General features: G+C 41.8%; 1 protein-coding gene across 1 annotated transcript; it reads right to left on the minus strand.

The window, feature by feature from the left end:
- Positions 1 to 1,358: 1,358 nt before the first annotated feature.
- On the minus strand, positions 1,359 to 14,999 carry LOC307012851 (uncharacterized protein). The gene is made up of 4 exons (XM_079640050.1): positions 14,273 to 14,999; positions 11,379 to 11,735; positions 5,813 to 5,948; positions 1,359 to 5,734 (listed from the first exon to the last, which is right to left on the minus strand). The coding sequence occupies exons 1-4, from the start codon at positions 14,301 to 14,303 to the stop codon at positions 5,545 to 5,547; spliced, it is 714 nt and encodes a 237-aa protein (XP_079496176.1). The 5' UTR covers positions 14,304 to 14,999; the 3' UTR covers positions 1,359 to 5,544.
- Positions 15,000 to 19,893: the final 4,894 nt, after the last annotated feature.

Consider the following 19,893-nt stretch of genomic DNA (forward strand, 5'->3'; position numbering starts at 1 on the left):
TTCAAGCAGGCATTCAGAGCCAGCTTTGTTAACACCCTCAATATACTTGCTTTTAAATCGCTTCTTAAAACCCACCTCTTCTCCTTAGCGTGATGACATCTTATAGATTGTTGCTTTTAAATTGTCGATTGTTTTTACTTACTTGTTTTATGACGTGTGATCTGAGCTGTGTGATTTGTTGTATATGTGTTTGTTTATTTGACTGTACTAACCCTTTGGTCTGGAGGTTTTAAACTGCTTTATAAATAAAGCTGTGTTGTATTGTAATATACAGTAGCTGCCAAAGCACCTCCTATAAAAACCATCAACACTGAAGGTGAAGGTGCAGAATCGCTCAAAGCAACGCAAAGCCTGAAGGACGTCCAGAGTCAGCAGGTTCTCTGGTGATCTGTCTGAATATCAGGATGTGTCAGAGCAGTGTGTGTGTGTGTGTGTGTGTGTGTGTGTGTGTGTGTGTGTGTGTGTGTGTGTGTGTGTGTGTGTTTAAATATGATTTATTGCTGCTTCCAGACAGGAAGATCTTTTCATTGGCATTGATGAATAGGAAATGTATTTGGGGAATGCCCCTGGGAACATAACGGAGACTTGCATACACCTCTGTTTTCAAATATATGTTTAAAAAGAGTAGGGAATTGATAAAATACATGATTCCCTCCCGGATGACTGAATGACTCAAGTTTATTGAAGCTTATCAGATTTCTTGCTTTCCACTAAAAATAGTTCTATCCTAATAAACGAATTTCTTATTGTGAGAAAACATTTCCTCTGGAGCTCACACTCAATCCACTTCTCCTCATCTGATTTCTGTAAGAAATAAAAACCTGCTCCTGCTCTTACTCTTATCCTGGGTAACTCTGGATTACAGTGTCAGCTAAATGCTGAAGTGGTAATATAAGTCAATGTTGACTGTAACAATGTGTTGAGTGTTGCAGTCACTCAGAGCTTGTATTCACAGCAGAAGAGAAGCAGCTTGTATCTGTTTAAATGTCTTTAAGCGTCCTGTAAGTGGCTCTGAATCAGATGGTCAGCTAAATGCCTGGATAGAAAAAAGGAAAAACGAACAAATTTGCTTTCTATCAGTTTAATTCCTGACCGACAGCAGAGGCACACATACATACATGAACCTTACAATTAGCAAACTAGGGCCTCTTTAATAACTTGTTGTGGTCAAATGAATCATCGTTTGACTTCATCCTTCCTGTGAGCAATTGGTGAAAAGCTTCCCTCAAACATCAAGTGTTTTACAGGACGTAATATCACACAGAAATAATGTGTTTATGGAGGAAACAGATCCAGATTTACCACTACTGCTAGGCTGAATCATACATTTACTGAAAGAAATAAAGAAGAAGCAAAGCTACGTTTACGACAATTTATTTAAAGGTCAAAGCCAACTCTGTAACCATGTTGCCACAAAGTCAACTCTTCTGGAAAATGCTGTAAAATACATTTAGAGAGTAAATTGAAAGCTGAATGTTTCCCTGAAACACTGCAAACAACTCCCTAAGAGTAATAATCCTGCCTTGGTTATAATGAAAACACACTTCATCAACATGCATGGCACAGAAAGTTCAAAACATGGCTACAAATATTGAAATAACATCCTCTAGTGGTCACCAGCAGTTAGTACAACTAATCATATTCACAAAGTGTTTACACTTTCAAGGCATCTGGAGATTAACCAATCGATTTCTTATATTGAAAACATGCAAATAGCTTGAGTACAAACTGAATGGTGCATTTCAGTGGTGTGGCTTTCTAGAAACAAGCTCTTAAAAAAGTCAACCGAGATACCAGATTGGGGAGTGGAGAGAAACTTTTTTTTAGCTTTTGCAATCTTTATTTATTTATTTATTTATATAGCACGTTTAAAACTTTTTAGACCATTTACATACACAAAAAACAATAGAAAACACTACAGGAAAGGGACAACCCCAAAAAGCACACAAGGGCTAAATATCTATAATAATTTGGTCAGGGTGGAAAAGCAAGGCACTTCTGGATTGACTGTGTTTGTTTTACACACACATGTGAGTCGGTGTAAGCCATGTAATAGACTGATGAGTTTTCAAGGTTGTTCCCTTTCTTTAGCTTTACAGTATGCAATAAGCATTTGATGATTTTTAAGGATAATGTTTGGATAAAACCACGGCTTGGATTTGTATTGTTGATTTGTATATGTATTTCTTACGTCTCGTTAATTGCACTTTTAAGAAACGTTTTTAAATGTCATGATAATAAACCTTTGAATCTTGGAAAATAGTGTTGAACCCCATCGACCAACGCTGTCATTTGAACGGCGATCAAGCCAAAGCCACAGAGATGTTCTGTTACTGTCCTTTCTTCTTAGAGGAAGTTCAGAAACACGTAACTCTGGATTTGTTTTAATGTTTGAGGTGCAATAAACGACACAGCAGCTTTTTGGCATGTTAAAACTATTATTTTCTGCCTCGCTCATGAGAGTAACAGCTGGCGAAATTACAGCTTCGCCTACTGATTTTAATTTAACCATATATCGAGCCCGATTCTCGATTTCAAATGTGTGCTCTAAAATGATATTTATAAATGACTATTATCATTATTATAAGCTACACAATAAATGGCAAAGATATGTAGAAAATAAACGTATTTGAGATACGTTCATAACAAACGTAACGTGGGAGTATCATATGCACGCAAAACTCAGCCTCATATCTCAATGGGAATGGTTAGCGTATCATATGCACGCAAAATCGGACTTCTGCGTATCTATTGCACGCATTTCCAATGTGTAAAGTCGTGTCATTTGTACGCAGACTGAAGAGAGTGGGTTGATATAAAAATGTACCAGTGACTGAGCCTCGGTACAGTTAGTGAAGGCAAACCTGCCCTGGCATACAGGGCAGAGTGATGAGTAAATACTTTACAGTTTGTCACAAATCTCAGCACACTGTGATACGCAGCATCTAACTTGTTCAGGTAATTGGCCGGTGCATTCATATAGACCAAATCACCATAGTCCAGCACAGGTACAAAGGTCACAGTGACTAGCCTTTTCCTGGCCTCAAGCGAGAAACAGGACTTGCTCCTCTAAAATAAACCTAGCCTAACCCTCAGCTTTTTAAGCAGATTATTGACATGAAGTTTAAAAGTGAGACAATCATCAAGCCAGATACCAAGGTATTTGAAACAGGTTACCACTTCAAGTTTTATTCCTTGCATAGTTACAATATCTACAACAGGCTCTGGTGCATTTTTAGCTTTTGAAAAGAGCATTACCTTGGTTTTATTAACAATTAAAATAAGCTTTAGTTCAGAGTCTTGAGCCTGAATAATATTAAAAACAGCTTGCAATTCAACAACAGCCTCCTGAATGGAGGGACCAGCACAATACATCACGGTATCGTCCGCATAAAAATGTAAAGTTGCTCCTTCGACATTTTCACCTAAACAATTGATATAGATGGAGAATAATAGCGGACCTAAAACAGAACCTTGAGGAACACCATTAGTAATGTTTAACCACTCAGAAGACAGCCCATCAAACTGAACACATTGGGACCTTTCAGAGAGGTAGTTCACAAACCATCCCACTGCATGGCTGGATATGCCAATACTGAGTAGCCTCTGCTCCAGGATATGATGATCGACGGTATCAAACGCTTTGGACAGGTCAACAAATAGAGCTGCACAACTCTGCTTATTATCTAAAATACTCGTCACATCATTCGCCACTTTCATTGTCGCAGTGATGGTGCTATGTTGCTTTCTGAAACCTGACTGATGTTTGGATAGGATGTGATTTGTACATAAAAACTTCTTTACCTGTTCACTCACTAGGTGTTGAAGAACCTTGGCCAGAACTGACAATTTAGAGATGGGCCTATAATTATTTAATAAGGTGGCCTCCCCTCCTTTTAGTAAAGGCAGGACATAAGCTGACTTCCATACTTTTGGAATTGTATTTGTTTTAAGGTCCAAGCGAGGGGGGGTGTCTTTGTTTGTGTCACCAAATCTACTTTCAGTCTTTTTGCATCTTTTTTAACATTTTTTTTTTATTTATGTGATCGTTTTAAGTAATCTGTTTTGATCCCCTTTAAGACCTTTTGCTTTCTATGTGGTTGTTTTGTGTATGTTTTAGTACTTCCTCCTCTCTTTGCAGTAATTCAGCTTCTCTCTGATGTTTCTTTAGTCATTTGATCATGGATGTGGGAAGGGGGAGTGCTGAGGGGGCTGCAGCACCCCCATCTGTTGGTGGAGAGTTGTAACTGCAACGTCAAAAAGTTCACTAAACAAATCAATACAAAAGTTTTATTTTGAGTCACTATTTTTCAGTCAGCATTTTAGTGAAAGCAGTCTATAAAAAGCTTCTCTATAAGAGAAATTGATAATGCGGTGTGCTTCTTCTGTTTCTTTGCTATAGAAAAGAAGCTCGTCAGTGCAAGATCAGGGATGGGAGTTTTGTGAAAGCAGGGTTTAAGAACTGGCGAAAGGCAGGGGAAACATTTAGGGAGCATGAGAAGTCCCATCAACACACAGGCCGTCAACACACTGGCAGCATTAAAACAAACACCGATGAATGCGCTGCTCTCACAAGCCGTTGCTAAAGACCAAAGGACTGCATTTAGTATGGCGTTATTATACAGGACCCTCCCTACACGCAGACTGCGCGGGGCCTCATTTTGCCGAGGGAGCCTCATCTGAAGCGCAAACGTGGCGCACCTACAGTGTAAGGCAAGCGCCACAGTTTTGCCAACTCTGACTGACTTCCCGCGTCCCTGCATTTGATGTTTGTTTTTGGTTATTTGAAGTCATTTTGTGTTTGTTTGTAGTACTTTTCCACTATTCTTAGGAGTTTTGCATCTACTTTCATTCATTTTGCGCCTATTTGTGATTGTTTTGTATCTTTTCTTCAACCTTCAATGTCACCGCTCTGTGTTTTCATTTCTTTTGTGGTATTTCCCCTCTCTTTGGTTGTTGTGCATCTCTTTCTAATCCTGTTGCATCTTTTTTAAGGCATTGATGATTCTTTGCTCGTTCAACAGATCTTTAAAGTGCGTGTTAATCTCATGTTGTGGTTGTTTACATGTCTTTATGTTGTTTTCGTCATGTCGTGTATATCTGTGGGCTGGAATCATCTTTGGGATCTTTTTGTGTCTTTAGTTACATCGTGTGAGATATTCCCCGGACCCTTTTGGCACCGCGGCCTCTTTGTGACTGTTGTTCGTTCATTTAAGTCTTTGTGCATCTTTTTAAAGACACCTTTCTTTCTATGTGGTCTTTAGAGTGTTTTCAGTCTGTTTGCGCCTCCTGGTGGTCATTGTGTGGTTGTCTTACATTTCTGTTTCGTCAATCCATGTCGTCTGTAGTCGTTTTGTGTATATCTGCGGGGTCTAAGCGTCTTGTAGATCCTTCCCTCTCCTCTTTCTGCACGCTTTGGTCTGATGTGTTGTACGCTTCACTGGAAAGCTATCTAATCAATTACACTTATGGTAAGTCTGATAAACGCTGACGTGCATTATGACCCAGACTCTAATCACAAAGAACTAACGTCACGGTGCCGATTCAACCTGCAGACTGCGGCCTTCCTCTGATCCCAACCCTCCTCTCCCTCCTCCTCTTCCTCCTCCTCTTCTTCTTCGCATGCTTGTCCCTCACTTTAGCACACGTAATAAATACGCAGATAAACATCACCAAGGATGCAAAGGAACCCCATCGCAGCATCGTGTACCAGAGCGGCACTCCTGTGAACACTCTGCAAAAACAAAAGACTGGATGAGTGACATTTCATGCATTTGTAATAAATCATCGTGTTTTAGATGTGTGTCCTGACCTGAGAAGCAGGTGTGTCTCGGTGGCGTTGATCGGCTGGTTTGTGGTGTCAGGTTGGATTTCCCCGGTGGTGTGACAGGAGGTCGGGGGGGTGGTTTGGGCCGTGGTGCTCACAGCACAGTCATAAACAGGTTGGCCTGGTGATTAAACAATAAAACAATGGTTTTCTTTCAGGAATCATCCACATAAATGTCAGAAGTCTACTTCCTAAAATGGACCATATGAAAATCTGGGCAAAATCATCTGATTCTGATGTTCTTGTTTTATCTGAAACTTGGCGAAATAAATCTATCACGGACAAAGACATTGCAATTAAGGGTTACAATGTGTTTCGTTGTGACCGTCCCAGAAAAGGTGGTGGTGTTGCAATGTATGTAAAAACAAAATGTCATGCTACCATCCAATCATCTGTCTCTTAGCAGACAATTTGAACTACTTGCGCTGGAATTGGAACTTCTTAAGGGTCAGTTTATCACTGTTGTAGGGTGCTACAGACCCCCTTCAGCAAGCATTGAGGCTTTATCATCACTGAGTCATCAGTTATCTTGCTTGGATTTTAATGAGATTTTAATTGCTGGAGACTTTAATTGGGACTGGTTGTCCTCTGTCTCCGATAGTTTTAAATCAACCTGTGACTCTTTTAATCTTACGCAATTTATCAATAGCCTAACTCGTCCTAATCTTAAACACCAAGATAAATCGTCTCTTATCGACTTATTTTTAACAAATGCGCCACATAAGTTTTTGGATATTGGTATTTTTGCAAATGATATGAGTGACCATTGCGCTATAGCTACAATCAGGCATTCTAAGCTTCCAAAATCAAGACCACAAATAGTTTTTAAACGTGACTTTAAACATTTCTGCGAGCAAGCATTTTTTCATGACCTGCGGGATTTTGATTGGAACAAGATCTCTCTCATTAGTGATGTTGAATGGGATTATTTTCATGAGACTTTTACTAGAATTATAAACAAACATGCTCCTTTCCGCAAATTTAGGGTGAAAGGGCTAAAAAGATCCCTGGTTTAGTCCTCAACTGGCCAGCATTCTAAAATAAAGGGATATTGCCTGGTCAAGGGCCAGAAAATCGAAATCCCAAGTGGATTGGATTGTTTTTAGACAGCTCCGAAATAATTTCACCTTCCTAGTTAAAAAGGCTAAATCTGAGTACTACATTTCTAATACTGCTAGTAACTTAAATGATCCAAAGACATTTTGGAAGGTAATAAAAAACTCATTTGGAAAAGTAACTAAAAATGAATTACCAGCCTGCATTGTTACAGACTCGCAAACCCTCACTGACAAATCGGCCATTCTCAATTGCTTTAATGAACATTTTATTTCATCTAGTTCTTTGTTTGATTCCCTACATTCGGACCCTGGACAGAACGTTGATTCCTCACCACCTTCATCCCATCCCATGGCTCAGCCATTCAATTTCACTTTTATCGAGGCGATAGAGGTCCATAAAGCATTGCAGAATCTGGATCCACACAAATCGGCAGGTCCGGACAAACTTCCTCCTCGTTTTCTTAAATTAGCAGCAGACTTTATAGCTGAGCCGCTTACTTATCTTTTTAATTTAACTCTTTCCATCAATGAGATTCCTAACATATGGAAATCTGCATATGTTCTTCCTTTCCTGAAAGGAGGGGATCCCTCATCTGTTAATAATTATAGGCTAATTTCAAAATTATGTGTTGTAGCGAAGGTCCTTGAAAAGCTTCTCAGTGAAGAACTTAAATTATTCTTGGACACAAATGATATTTTGTCAGAGCACCAATCCGGTTTTAGAAAACAACACAGCACAATAACTGCTGCTATTAAAGTGGTGAACAACATCATTGAGTTATTGGACTGTAAAAAGTATTGTGCAGCTCTATTTATTGATTTGTCAAAGGCATTTGACTAAGTTGATCATATCATCCTGGCGGAAAGACTTCACAGTATCGGCTTATCTAGGCATACTGTAGGTTGGTTTTTAAATTATTTATCAGCGAGAACCCAATGCGTCCAATTTTCTGGGTCCTCTTCTTCCTTCCTCCCGATAGCAAAGGGTGTGCCACAAGGTTCCATATTAGGACCCATTCTTTTTACCATATATGTAAATAATCTATGTAATAATTTAGCAAATGCTTCTTACCATTTGTATGCAGATGACACTGTTATTTATTGTTCCTCCGCTTCTATAGAGCAAAGTCTAGATTTCCTCCAGTCTGCCTTTGATGTCATACAAACCCATTTATATCAACTAAAGTTGGTGTTAAATGCTAAAAAATCCAAAGTGATGATATTTTCGAATGGCAAAAAGTTACCATCTATTCTACCCAAGATTTGTACTGCACAAGGGACTGACATTGAGAGGGTCACTACTTACAAATATCTGGGATTTCTTATTGAACAGAACTTGTCTTTCAAGTTACACACGGAAAATGTTGTTTCAAAGCTAAAAATAAAATTAGGTTTCTTTTACAGAAATAAATCCTGTTTCTCTTTTCAGACAAGGAAACATTTGATATCTGCAACGCTTTTACCTGTATTAGATTATGGTGACCTGCTATACATGAATGCCTCTGACCAATGCCTAAAGAGCTTGGATACTGTGTACCATTGTGCCTTACGATTTATCACTGGATGTGGATATCGAGTACACCATTGCACTTTATATGCTGCTGCTAATTGGCCATCTTTGTCTGCTCGCAGACTTTCCCATTGGTTGGGTTTTATTTATAAATCTCTGCTTGGGTTGGTTCCCTCCTACATTTGCACATATATGTGTCAAAGAGAAAGTCTATATGGCCTGCGCTCCCAAGATTTTATTCAGATGCTGGTCCCTACAGTGAGAACAAAACTGGGTAAAACAGCTTTTAGATATGCTGCCCCCACAGCTTGGAACAATGTACAGAAGGAGCTGAAACTCTCAGATTTAATCACTATGGGGGAATTCAGGTCCATCTTAAAGGACAGAGAACACGACACCATTGGTAGATGTGAGTGCTCGTATATCCTAAAATCGTTTTAAATTTTGCCAGTTTTGAATGATTTTTAATAGTTTGTTTTACTTTGCATATTGACTGGCTATTGTGCCATTTTATTTGTGTTTTACAGCTGTATTTGTCTGCCTGTCATGTCTGTGTTTTATCTGTTGTAACTTTGTCCATGCTGCCCTTCTTGGCCAGGTCACTCTTGGAAAAGAGATTTTAATCTCAATGAGTCTTTTACCTGGTTAAATAAAGGATATATATATAGGAACTTGGGCAAGAGGATTTCACAACAGCATTACAGCCTCATCAGTGCATTCTTTAGAAACCCATTCATGCACATCATGTTTCTTAAAATGAGTTGTATATGCTGCACAGTTCTACGCTTCCTCTTTAAGAAATCTGCACAGATCTCCACTTTACATTCCATTAAAGAACATATTTCAGTTTTTAATTGCTTTTCAAAACTAATATAATCAGTATTTTGTTATCTTTTATTGTACTTAATGGGTATATGTATACGTTGTCTAAATATTTGTATATACAGTATCATTGTTGTAAAATAGTTTTAAAAAAAACGTAACACAAAAAGTAAGGCAATTTGTGTTTGGTAGATGATTTCTATGTTGTAACAATGCTTTTTGGCATTAAATCTTATACCGTTGGAAAGCCTGTTTTCTTATCTTTCCAAAGGTACCACATTTGTGAGGAACAAGCATTTGTGGGATGAGCAGCAGAGTTGAGTATGTGGGGTGCGCCTATGAAAAATGTGACAAATCTCCTCTGCCAATGCCAAACAGCTTTTTTTCCTAATGACTCTTGTTTGGTGGAGTGGATGGTCGAAGTCTGATCAATAAAGACATATTGGCAACAATTGATTTATTAACAATTGATTCATTTCTACAAGCAGCCTCAGTAGCGTGTGGAAGAACGGCAATGCCAAAAAGCATTGTTATAAAACGGACAAGTCAAATCAAGCAATCTGATTGGTTCTTAGCCGTGATATACTGAGCGTATACCACGGGTAGAATTGTAAGTTACTTTTCACAACAAGTCAGTATCCCTCCGCGTCTGAGAAAAACAGTATACCATTGGGCTGAAAAGCAAACTGCCTGCTTTTCATACTGGAACAAGAAAGCAGCGGAGAAGTAACGGGGCAGAAACCCTCCTTTTGGACGCAGCGGTCTGGACATAGACATCAAACGGCAAAACATATTCAGTGTGCAGTTCCTTTGGCATTAGGGCAGGGATATCTAGATACTTTTGAAGGTTTAACATAATGAATTGTGCTACTTTTAAAGCAAGCAACGATGTTTTCAAATCTGTAATCAAAGAGGTCCGCAAAAACGCTATCGACCAATCAGATTGCTTGATTTGACTTGTCAGTTTTATAAATATATTTAAATTTCTTCCGTTACGAAACAAACTTACAAAGCATAAAATGGAAACATTTAAGATTAACTTCGACCTCCGGCGGGGTCTTACTATAGTATTGAGGAGTGGATTGAGCAGTTCCTATCTCCAGAAAAAAAAGTACCTAAACTACGACATGCAGAGCTACGTGAAGAGCAGGTAGACCAACTGGAAAAGTACCACCATTCAAAAGCTTTCTGATGCGGGTCTTGAAACAAAGCAGAGAAATTATGACCGTTAGTGGCCACAGGTGCGAAAGCTCTCTCCAGAGCTACTGGAAGCCCAATCTCGGGGACCGGAGAAAGTGGAGCAATATTCTCGCCACGCCAAGAGACAGCCTTGAGCAACCTCAACCTATACAAGTGACCACGTAAGCCATGCCACTGATGTTGGACAGTTTTTCAGTGGATGCAAAATAAACAACAACATACACATTAATGTAAATAAACAGCCAAATAATGGATCAACGCTCTCTGTCTAATATGTTCGCTTGCTGTTAGTTTGGTTGCATAGCGATCACCTTGCACTATGTTTTGTGCAGAAGGCAACGGAGGGACTATTTTATTTTGAACATCATTATTTACGAATAAAAACTATTTAAATTAGAGTGTGTATTTTTCTTTCATATTGCCACACTTGGTAACCGTTTTATAAAAGCAATAGCTCACTTCAGGCCGTGATATATGCTCATTATATCACAGCTAAGGGGTTTGTCGACCCTCTGCTTCGCGTCGGGCCGAACCACGCCCCTTAGCTGTGATATAATGAGCATATACCACGGCCTGTCGTGAGCTATTGCTTAATTATAACATAGAAATCGTCTACCAAACACAAATTGCCTAACTTTTTGTGTTAACTTTAGTTAGAAAAATGTATTGAATGAATGTCTCACTGTGTTTATGTAGCACACACAAATAAATCCTGGTGTGTGTGCTTTTAAACACGGCCACTATGAGTCACTGAAGGCAAAGCCGACACACTGCAGCGCTAACAAAGATAAAACCAAAGTCATGGTGATGCTATTAAACAGTTATGTACCACGGTCGGAAGCATGTCTTATTACTCGCTGTGATTCATTTTAAAAGGTGCGTTTATTATAAACACATCGTAGGAATAGCAGTTATTTCATTAGGTTTTATATTTGATATTTATATGAATCAGAGTCGTTACCTTGCAGGTGAACCACATATCTGCAGTGTGAGTCTGCAGGAGGGAGGATGTTCACTCTGAGGCTCTCACTCCTCTCTGAGCTCACTTCATTCCTGACGCTGCAGTAGAGCTCAGCGTCCTGCTGAGAGTCACAGGTGAGCTGCTGAGAGTCACAGGTGAGCTGCAGAGAGTCACAGGTGAGCTGCAGGTCAGCAGTGTTCTGCAGCAGGACGTCCTCGGGGTGTGTGTGTCGGAACCAGGAGTAACGGACCCCGGTCCCCCGTGAACACACACACCGCACCGTCACCGGACCCCCCCGACAGGTGGACCCCTCCATCAGGGAGACCAGGGGCTGGAGGCGGGGCTTAGAGACCGGGACTGAAACACAGAGGAGAGCAGGGCAACCTTTTTTCATCTTGTTTGAATTTGTATTCGGTTGGCTTTTTCATTACTGTATTTAAATGTAGTTTTATAAGATGCTTTCTTTGCACGATATCTTATTTATTTGACACACTTTTAGCAACAAGGCAACACTTCGAGTTGCCTTGTTGCTAAAAGGTTCTAAATAAAAAGACTTTATGACATGAATTTATTTATTTTTGCATTAGAAAACTAGAGCCAATGGAGAGAAAACTGTCCATGTGGGGAAGCGACTCCTCTGTAAGGGGCCAACCTGTCTCTGTGGAGCACAACTTTTCTCCCCTTGGGAGGCAGCTGCACCCTGTAGACAACTCCCCCCCCCCACCCTCTCCAGTACTTTGTGGGGTCCAACCCACTGGCTTTCAAGTTTTGGGCACCGGCCCTTTTGTTGTTGGGAGCTGTAGACCCAGACCAGCTCCCCGGCCCTAAAGTCCTGCCCTTGTGTCCTTGTATCATACTTCTGTTTCTGTCTCACACCAGCTCTTTTTCTGCTGATCTCAGGCAAAGGCGTGAGCTGAATCCAGGCGGTGCTGAAGTCTCCTGGCGTACTCAGGCCCTGGAGAAGTGTCAAGTGATCCGGCGGCTGACCAAATGCCAAAATGGCCGGGGTGCGAAGTTCTCTCCCTAACATGAGGAGAGCAGGAGAACAGGCTGAGGAGTCCTGGACTGCAGAGCGACATACCATGAGCACAAGGGGCAGATGCTCGTCCCTGTCACGCTGGTGCTGAGACGTGAGGATGTCCAGCTGCTGGCCCATGGTACGATGAAATCTCTCGACTAGTCCGTCGCTCTGAGGCCGCAAGGGGGAGGTGCGAGTTTTGTGCATGCCCAGTTGTGTGCACATGGAGGCGAACACCAGGGACTCGAAGTTCCTCCTCTGGTCACTATGCAGGGTGTCCGGCACTCCAAACCGGCTGAACATGCCGGCCACCGAGGCATCTGCGACTGTCACTGCTTCATGATCAGGGAGGACATAAGCCTCTGGCCATTTTGTGAAATAGTCTATGGCGGTGAGGACCTAGTGGTTACCTCTGTTTGACCGAGGTAGCGGCCCAACCACATCGACTGCTACTCTCTCCATCAGGACCCCCACGGGAAACTGTTGAAGCGGAGCATGGGAACGACCAGGGGGGCCTTTACCAGCCATACGTATACCCATTGCCTTTCAGAGGTGCCAGCTGTCCCGTGACTGTGCGCAGTCGCACCGCAGTCGGTTCCAACTAAGTCCCACGGGGCAACACATCTGCTCTCACCAGGGTTACTGTCGAGCCTGTGTCCTCCAGTGCAGTGCAGGGCACCCCATTCACAGTGACAGGGACATAACAGGAATCCCCACCACAAGCACAGGCTCCAAGCTGTGCTGTCATCTGCTTCAGGAGCGAGTAGAGCCTGGCTCTGGCTCCTTCCTCGGATGTCTGTATTAAGGCCCAGATACACCGGCCCGAAATCGGCAGTAAATGGGAGTCGGGCCGAACATGAGCGTGGGCACGCCCTATTCAGAGTGGTGTGCGCCGCACCGTCGGGTCTTTTCTGCCGACCTGACGCCTTAGAACACCACCGGAAGTCGGACAAAGGGATAACACTGATTGACTGTTCAGCTGGAGAATCAGTGCATGAGAAGCGTTAACGGAAGTGAGGGAGGTAAACAAATGATTTAAAATGGAAGATGGAACACACACGGACGGCTATTTCACCTCATCGGTTTATAGAGCTCCTGTTCGTTCATGTTTTCAATGGACGAGAGTGAAAATGGAAAGAAAAACGCTATTTGTTGTTTGTTTATATCACGGAGTCTGTTCTTCTTCTCTGTCTTCCGGTTGTTGCCTCTTTTGAATGATGAATACACACTACCGCCGCCTGCTGGTAAGAAGAGTTATTGCCTCTCACGCATACGCAGTTCATACGTGCTCGGCTCGGATTTGCGGTGTGTTCCAGTGCGCGAAGTCGGCAAATACGCAGGAGAGTCCGGCGACGCAACAGTCGGTGTCGGCGTCGGCGACTCCTCAGGTGACTGGCCGGTGTATCTGGGCCTTTACAGACATCAGGGCCGCTACAACATGTTTAATCATGTTTTGTGCCGTTTGCCAAGACTTGATAAGTCGCTCGTAAATCACAGGAGGTATGGAAACTAATAACACCATATATTTGGTGAATTGTACAGCTGATATAACACAACACATTTGTTTTATTTCCTTTAACAAGGTGGATACAGTTGCTTCTACTTAAGATACACACGCTGCACCCAGCTGATTGACAGCTGGAATACAAACCACAAAATAAATAAAAATGTTTTAAACAAAGCCCCAATTGTCTGTCCGTGTGCAAACCCAGCTTTATTGCACTTGGTTTACTATTATGTCTAAAAAGGGAAGGACGTTACGTTACATCGGAGTAATCCTGTGCATCTGCTGACTGGCACACCGGGCACGGGGGTTTCATGGTGATACCTGTTAGTTAAATATTTAACCCTCTCCACCTGCAGTGTGTATTCTCACCTTCAGTGACGACCACCCTCACTGACGTCATGATGTCAGCATAAGGACGGTCGATCCCGACCCAGTAGACCCCGCCGTCCCCCTTCTGCAGATTTAAGACCTTCACAAACAGTCCTCTACGCCGAGCATCCAGGATGTGAACCCGGGTGCTTCTGGTCTTCCCCTCCGAGTCCACCAGCACCTCGCAGGTCCTCCTGGACTCTCCTCGGCACCAGTACTTGTTGCTGAGCAGCTGGTTCTCATAGCTGCAGGAGAGCAGGAAGTCTGACCCGAGGGGAGCCGTGATCTGCTTCTTATCACACTGCAGCTGCAGACTCGCTGAAACAGAAAGGAAAAGGGAATCTGAGAAGAAGCTCTTTCATGTAACACCAACAGTAGGTCTGCTAATGCACATTCAGAGTGCATGCGAGTTGGTTGCTTGTGAATATTCACGTGAGAAATAACATTTGTACCTGTAAATACTTTCCATGCATGTTCATGTTTTCAACAAATATATAAACAACAAAATACAAACTTGAAGAAAACCGAATCATATAAGTACATCAGGTTTCGTAGAGCTAAAACATTTCAAGTGCTACTCAACTGGCTTTAGATAAGCCAGTCCTTTATACGTTGGGGGAGATCGGGTTTGGTGCTCCATTTAAGAATGAAATAAATGAAGTATCAACAGAAGATATTGAAGTTAAAATGTCCAATCAAATAATATAAAAAATAATTATACAAACATAAGAATACAATAAAAAGTTACGGAATCGAACTTAAATAAAAATAAATAAAAAGGCAAATGAAAGATAAAATCAGAAATATTTATATCAACATAAACAGTTAATCAAAATGTCCCATAAAGAATACAAAACAATATATTTAAAGAATCTTATCTTGTTATCGAACCAAAGATTTCCTGAAATCAAATGTAAATCAACATTTCATCTGTTCATCGTTCTCCAAAAGGCTTAGAAATGAAATCCCTCTTTATGTATTTCCTAAAGCAGAATACAGATCTTTAACCTGAGATGAAATGAAGCCCCTCACCATGAAGCAGCAGCAGCACCAGGGTCTTCATGTTTCTGAGGTGAGAACAGGAAGCTGCAGAGCTGGACTGTGGTGCGCGGCTTCCTGCAGCAGGTGCATTGTGGGTTACAGAGATGCTGTTGCTTGCATGCGCAGTCCCGATCACAAACAGAACATATAGGCCGCAGCAGAAATGGGTGACATTTGTGTGGTTAAAAAGCCCCTTCGTTACATCGGTTTCAAAAGTGTCACGGTGGCCTCTGAACATCGCCTTCTTCTTCTCTCTGAGGCTCCTCCCGGTCGCTCAGGCCGTGAACATTCGCTTGGTAAGATTTCTTGAAATAAAAAGGGATATTTAGATAAATCAGATCTTGTAATTATCTGGAGAACTGATTCTGAACTATATTTGACCAGAATCAGGAAATGATGTGTTTCAAAATAAGCCACACATGCGGAGATACAAATTCTGACTCGATATCAGACACATATACTGGGCAGAATTAGAGTTTTATTAGTGTGCACTTCTATTAAGCGGCCTAAAGGCAGTAAAACTAAAAGATAATATTAGATTCTAGGTTCAATAGCAATGCTCGTGCAGGTAGGAGTGTACGCATGAGTTTGGAGTTTGTTTGTCATCAAAGTTGACGGACAGTGTTTCCTTGTCCAAATGCTGACCCCCAACAGTAAAGGGTTTGGAGTCGGTGGGACTGGCCTTGCGTCTCTTAGGAGCTTTTGGAGAATTAGTGGACCTCCGAAGGCCAGGCGGGATCCCAGGAAGGGGTTGGATCAGGGGGGTCAAACCCAAGGCCCGGGGGCCAAACCGGACCGTGACTTCATGTCATGCGGCCCCACAAGAGCTCTGAATGAATATAATGTGTTTACTATACGATTACATGATGATTTACAGAAGCACGTTGCCCATAAACTACATGTCCCACAATGCATCTCAAATTTGACTTTTTTCTAAGAATTTGACTTTTTTTCTTCAAAATCTTACTTTTTTTCAAAATTTCATATATTTATTTATTTTTAACTTTTTTTCCAGAGTTTTGCTTTTCTTTTAAATCATTTTGTGACATTCTCACTTAAGAGACTTGCAATTATTTGCCCTAGACTTCTGCTTTCAGACGTAGTTAATTATGAAGTTATTACCCTATCTGACAAAAATCCAATGCAGAGGCAATAATGTAATATAATAACTTATTTTATATATATTTATATATGTATATTTATATAGTTTTAAAGTTACAACCGGCTCTTTGAGTACAACCATGTTGCCTGCGATGAAATTGAGTTTGACCCCATGGGTTAGGTGCGGGAGAAGGAGCAGAAACAGAGGCAGGAGGCAGGACTGGAGCTGGGGCTTGGGCGCTTGGCTGCTGGCAGTGAGCTTCTTAAAGCTTCTTAACCTGGGCTGATCTGCCACTTCCCGGCGTGCACGTGAAGGAGCACCCTTCTGAGAATCTTTACAGGGAGCCCTCCTCCACTCTCCAAATCAAATCTTGTAGGATAGTTAATCAAGAGCATCCTCAACAAATACTGCTGGGTCCATATTGGTTTCGGTCGTTCTGTCAGGGTTGGGGGTTATCAGGAGGACCCAAACGCAGAATGAGGAGAAGGGGTACACAAAGTATGACAAAAAGCGAGCTTTATTTAACAAAAGCTGATTACAAAGAAAAAAAAGAAACCACTAAACATTAACAAACCGGGGAGCACGAGGAACGGGAAGTAACTTACAAGCAGGAGCAAGTAACGTGGACGAGAGAGACGACGATCAGACATGGAGCAAAGGGGAAAACAAGACTAAATACACAGAAGGGAAATCACAGGACAAGACACAGCTGGTGAGAGGAGGCAGAAACACAACAACAACAACAACAACAACAACAGGTGAACACAAAGGGACCATCAGACACAGGAGGGCAAACACAGGCAGGAAGTCCAGACACAGGGAGAACAGAATTTCAAAAATATAACCGGAGACTAAACACACTAAGATCATGACGGCCAGATCTGCTTCATCACAGTGAAGTATTCCTGGTACTTCCCCTCCCTCCCTACTGACCTGTGACCTGGAAGAGGAACAGGAGACAGCTTCCTGCAGGGCGGGGGGTCACAGTCTGCACACATCAATCCCTCTGATCAGGGTTTAGATCAGGGGTGTCCAAACTACGGCCCGGGGACCATTTTGAATCGGACCTCAGCAAATTAAAAGAGTATAATGGAATACGGCCCACAAATGAAACTTGTGCTTATCTTATAATGTACTTCTTAAATATAAATGTAAACATATATCACACAGTAGTATTCATGTGTTAATACGACCACGTTTCAGATAAAGTTGGAAACATTTTATATCTTAGTTGATATGAAAAAAGCCCAATGACTTAATTACATACAAGCTGGAAATACACCCTTCCTATTTCTCCTTATTATAATCACTCTGAGGGATGAGCTGCCAACACTCACATGTTAGACGCTTTTATCCAAAGCGACTGACATACTCAATACTGTGGACAATCCCCACAGGAGCACTTTGGGGTGAAGTGTCTCAGGGACACAACGGCACGCTGACTGCAGTGGGGTTTGAACCTGTGCTTCGCTGATCTGAACACCAACACACTAGCCCACTGCGCCGCACTCCTCCCTATTTTCACCTACATTTGATTGATTTTGCTGACTTATAACAGAGCTTATGAGGCGATACACCTCTAGTGAGCGGCCCAGACCTTCGTATGTTTTTCTGTATGTGGCCCTCAGTGAAAAAAGTGTGGACCCCCTGCTCTAGATACACACACCTCGTTGTAAATGGTCCGTATGAGAATATCTCTCTGTGTTGATTTACCATAACGCCACTAGAGGTCAGCGTGCTGCTGATGTTCAGGAACACCTGCTGGAAGCATGTTTTAAAGAGGCCTTATTCCTCTCCTGCAGTTCTATGTTAGTCAGTGGCGTTTTCTCCCGGAGGCCAAGGGAAGCCGGGCTTCCCCTGTTTTTTCGGTTTGTAGTTATAATTTTAATAAATATATAAACACTTTGTTTAGTTTCGATAATTATTCTGTGCTGTGTGTTGCTGCCATCTCTCCCCCATTCTCGATTCTCTGAGGAAGGATATTAAACTTTGAAGTCATCATGACTTTGCTGTCAGGATTACAGTGTGTGTGTGTGTGTGTGTGTGTGTGTGTGTGTGTGTGTGTGTGTGTGTTTGTGTGTGTGTATGTGTATGTGTATGTGTGTGTGTGTGTGTGTGTGTGTGTGTGTGCGCGTGTGTGTGTGTGTACATCTGATGCGTCCCGAAGAAGTAGACCGGGATTCTCTTATTTCTTCCACCGCCGTCACACAAGGTGTAGTCTTAAACGATAGCTGGGGATTCTGGGTAGTGTAGTGTCTTCTGTCATCCTTTACTCCGAAAAAATATTTGTTTCTCCGAATCGAAGGGGAAAAATACAAAAGCATTGCACACAATTTAAACCAATCAATGTTGTGTAATTAACAAGGATAATCTGGTGTTTTTTAGTTGATGAGTAGTGCAGATATCACTGTAAAATCAATCGACAGTAAGGGGAATACTTACTTCCGGGTGTACAATTCTCCGTTATCCAATGGGAATGGACGCTCACATTGCCTTTAAGGGCAGCCGACACAAACGAATGCCGTGCTTCCATGAGCGTCAAATCCCGCCGCAGATGGGAATACATTGCAATCAGTTGAAAGCTATTTGCGTCCCTTTATGAAGCTGAAGGAGCCTAGGAGCGTCACAACTGCACGCCACGGGACCCTGACCAAACGTCGCTCCTGGACGATGGAGTGAGAGTGTGTTGGCGTGAGAGTTGGCAACCCTGGACTGTGAATCATCATATCATTCCATCTCTTAACTCATGGACGTATCCATCTATGATCTAAACAAAAAATAAATAAATCAACAAAAAACATAAAATAAATTAAACAAAATAAAAATCTATGATCTTTCCTGACCTAATTTAAATTATTTTTCCTACCCCAGTTTCCCTCAGAAAGGTAAACAGTGCCTTTCTGGTAGCTCTTACTCCTTCTGTTCCCAGAATACCAACCCCTCTCCCTCTCTGCCTCTAAAACTTCATCCTTTAGTTTTTCTCTTTCAGCTTTATAGATGTCACAATGTAATAAGATATGTTCCACATGTTCTTTAACTCCACAGCTCCCACACTTGTCACTGTCACTTTTCCCCATGACATACAGCGTACCATTCAATGCCGTGTGATCCAGTCTGAGTCTAGCTATCATGATTTCCTCCCTTCGGTTTCTTTCTTTATAAATATTAATTGTGATTGTCTTTTGAACTTTATGATACTCTTTGCCTCTCTGGTCTTTCTCCCACCTTTTCTGCCAGATCTCCATCCCTTTCTTCTTAATGACTGCTTTTCCTTCTCCTTCTCCAAGTTTAACTGGTAAAGTTATTTCATTCTGTAGTGCACTTTTGCACATTTATCAGCACACTCGTTCCCTTTCACCCCCTCATGTGCAGGCACCCAGTAGAACTAGATCTATACCGCCTCTGTGCAGTCTTAACAGGCTGTGGTTCAGTTCTATGAGAATGTCTTCTCTGACAGTTGTTATTGACTGTATGCTTT

The sequence above is a fragment of the Notothenia rossii genome, assembly GCF_949606895.1.
Source record: "Notothenia rossii genome assembly, chromosome: 7".
NCBI lineage: Eukaryota > Metazoa > Chordata > Actinopteri > Perciformes > Nototheniidae > Notothenia > Notothenia rossii.